At 59.4% G+C, this 2,557-nt stretch overlaps 1 protein-coding gene across 1 annotated transcript; it reads left to right on the top strand.

The window, feature by feature from the left end:
• Window positions 1–240: 240 nt before the first annotated feature.
• On the top strand, window positions 241–2,243 carry LOC105494378 (calmodulin like 3). Its single transcript, XM_011762752.2, has one exon. The coding sequence runs from the start codon at window positions 572–574 to the stop codon at window positions 1,019–1,021; it is 450 nt and encodes a 149-aa protein (XP_011761054.1). The 5' UTR covers window positions 241–571; the 3' UTR covers window positions 1,022–2,243.
• Window positions 2,244–2,557: the final 314 nt, after the last annotated feature.

Genomic DNA, 2,557 nt, shown 5'->3' with positions numbered 1-2,557 from the left:
AAAAACCTTCCTCCTCCAAAAACCCTCAGGTGCTATAGACGGCTTTAGAAACCCAAGGCAAGGAAGTTTCTTCCATCTGCCTTTCATCCAGCAAAAAGCCCTCCACTCAAGAGAAGAAAGGGCACTGGAGTTAATTGAGGGGGAGACAGGGAGCAGGTGGGAGATCCGGAGGGAGGAGAGAAAGGGGAATTCAGGAGGATGGAGTCCAGCCTGGATTGCTCCAAAGCTTGCCCACCACGCCCTAACTGCAGGTGCGATTCCGGGGCCCCTGTGGCTCTGCTGGGTCCGGGTGTAGGCAGGCACAGAGGTGCTGGCGTCAGCTCAATTCGCAGGCCCCGGACTCCTGTCTAAACAGGACAGGCTCGGGCAACCGCAGGGCACGGGCGTCTGCCAATGATGGGGGAGGACTCTGCTGCTTCTTAAGCTCCAGCGACTCAAGCCAGGGCGAGACAGCCCGCCGGCCGCCCAGATCTCCACCTGCCACCCCAGAGCTGGGACAGCAGCCGGGCTCCGGCACTGGGAGGGAGACCCCGCCGTGGCCTCTTCTGCCACCCACGCCCCCACCCCTGGCATGGCCAACCAGCTGACAGAAGAACAGATCACAGAATTCAAGGAGGCCTTCTCCCTGTTTGACAAGGACGGGGACGGCTGCATCACCACCCGCGAGCTGGGCACGGTCATGCGGTCCCTGGGCCAGAACCCCACGGAGGCCGAGCTGCGGGGCATGATGAGCGAGATCGACCGAGACGGCAACGGCACCGTGGACTTCCCCGAGTTCCTGGGCATGATGGCCAGGAAGATGAAGGACACGGACAACGAGGAGGAGATCCGCGAGGCCTTCCGCGTGTTCGACAAGGACGGCAACGGCTTCGTCAGCGCCGCGGAGCTGCGACACGTCATGACCCGGCTGGGGGAGAAGCTGAGTGACGAGGAGGTGGACGAGATGATCCGGGCCGCGGACACGGATGGAGACGGACAGGTGAACTACGAGGAGTTCGTCCGTGTGCTGGTGTCCAAGTGAGGCCGGCGCCCACCATGCTCCTGGGCGCCCGCTCGGCCCGCAGGGCAAGAACCCGGGGCCTCTAGCCTCCTCCTCCTTCCCCGCTGCCTCCCCAGGGCAGGGTGGCGTCTTCCTGGGCCAGGTTGATTCTGCCCACCTCTCTGCATTCCACTTCCCGCATCTCTTCTCTGCGCTCCTGCCCACCTTCCCACCTGCTCATCTGAATGACATGGAACTCTCCCGCTCCAAGCAAACCGTGGAACCCTCCCCACTCGGGAGAAGCAGAGCTGACCTTAGGACCAAGCACCAGGGCAGGTTGCGCTGACTCTGCGGCCAGTCAGGATGGACACAGGGTGACCCCTTAGAGCACGCAGGCAAGATCCCTAACAGGCACCCAATGCCCAGGCCAGGGCGGCTGCAGCCCTCAGCCCACGCCAGGATTCCCGGAGGCTCCTGGACTGGAGGCTCCCTCCGCAGTCGGATTCTGGAGGGTGGGAGGCCTCTTGGCCTGCGGTAAGGGGTGCTGATGGGGACTGTGGCCACAGAGGTTAGGCCTCCTGAAAACAGCACTGCCTTCCACGCTGCCCCAGCTTGCCCCTTTCCTTGTCGGCCAACCCACCGTGATTCATCCTCTGAAGCTGGGAGTGAAACCGGGTCAGCTGTAACCTGTTCCTATTCATCTGGAAGGAGGGAGGTTTGGATGAGCAGGGGAGGGGAGCTGCAGGGAAATAAATGAGATATTCGTTCTTATTTCATTTCCTTTTTTCTGGTTCCCATGGAAATGATCCTTGTTACATTCAGCGTTGAAACGAGGCAGGAATCTCCATTTTTGTGCTTTTTGAAAATGCAATGAATTCCTTTGGTGGGGTGCGGTGCCTCAGAGAGAGAGAAGTCTGGATGAGGGAAATCTTGAATATTCTCAATCAAATGGATACGCTGGCAGCAAAGAGTGGTTAAAAGTCCATCAGGACTTGAAAGACCTGAGTCCATTATGTTGAGAAGGGACCTGCTGATTGTTTTTATTCCCCGTGGCAAGTGCTCCCTGGTTGTGAAGTGCCAGGCACTAGAAGATGGTGGGGGGCACGCTGGGCACACACAGGGTAAGAGCCATGCAGAGGTGTTAGTCCTGCCCTAGCCCTGCAAGCAGCCGGCAACACCCAGAGAAGGTTGAAGGGGCCCTGCCAGAGATCCCTTCAGTTCTAAAGGGAGGTGTGTTTTCCAGGGTGGGCCCTAGACGGAGCTCATCAGAAAAGGCCATGGTGGATGCATCCTCTCTCCCTGACACCCACCCCCACCCACCACCACCCGGTGTTTCCTCCTTTGTAAAACAAAGAGCTGGGCCCCAGCCCCGGCCTTGCCATCATCACTGTGCCACTGGGACCTCCAGGACGACAGGACCCTCGTGCCACCTGCTTGGGCTCAGGGCACCATAAAGCACTTGGCCTGCATAGACACTTGGCACCTCCCTGTGGGGCAGCCACTATTATTACCTTCCTCATCTTACAAACAAGGAAGTGCAGACACAGAGGGATTCAGAAAGCAGCCCTGGGTCCCGCC

The sequence above is a fragment of the Macaca nemestrina genome, chromosome 9, assembly GCF_043159975.1.
Source record: "Macaca nemestrina isolate mMacNem1 chromosome 9, mMacNem.hap1, whole genome shotgun sequence".
Lineage (NCBI taxonomy): Eukaryota > Metazoa > Chordata > Mammalia > Primates > Cercopithecidae > Macaca > Macaca nemestrina.
This window is presented reverse-complemented; position numbering and strand designations above follow the sequence as displayed.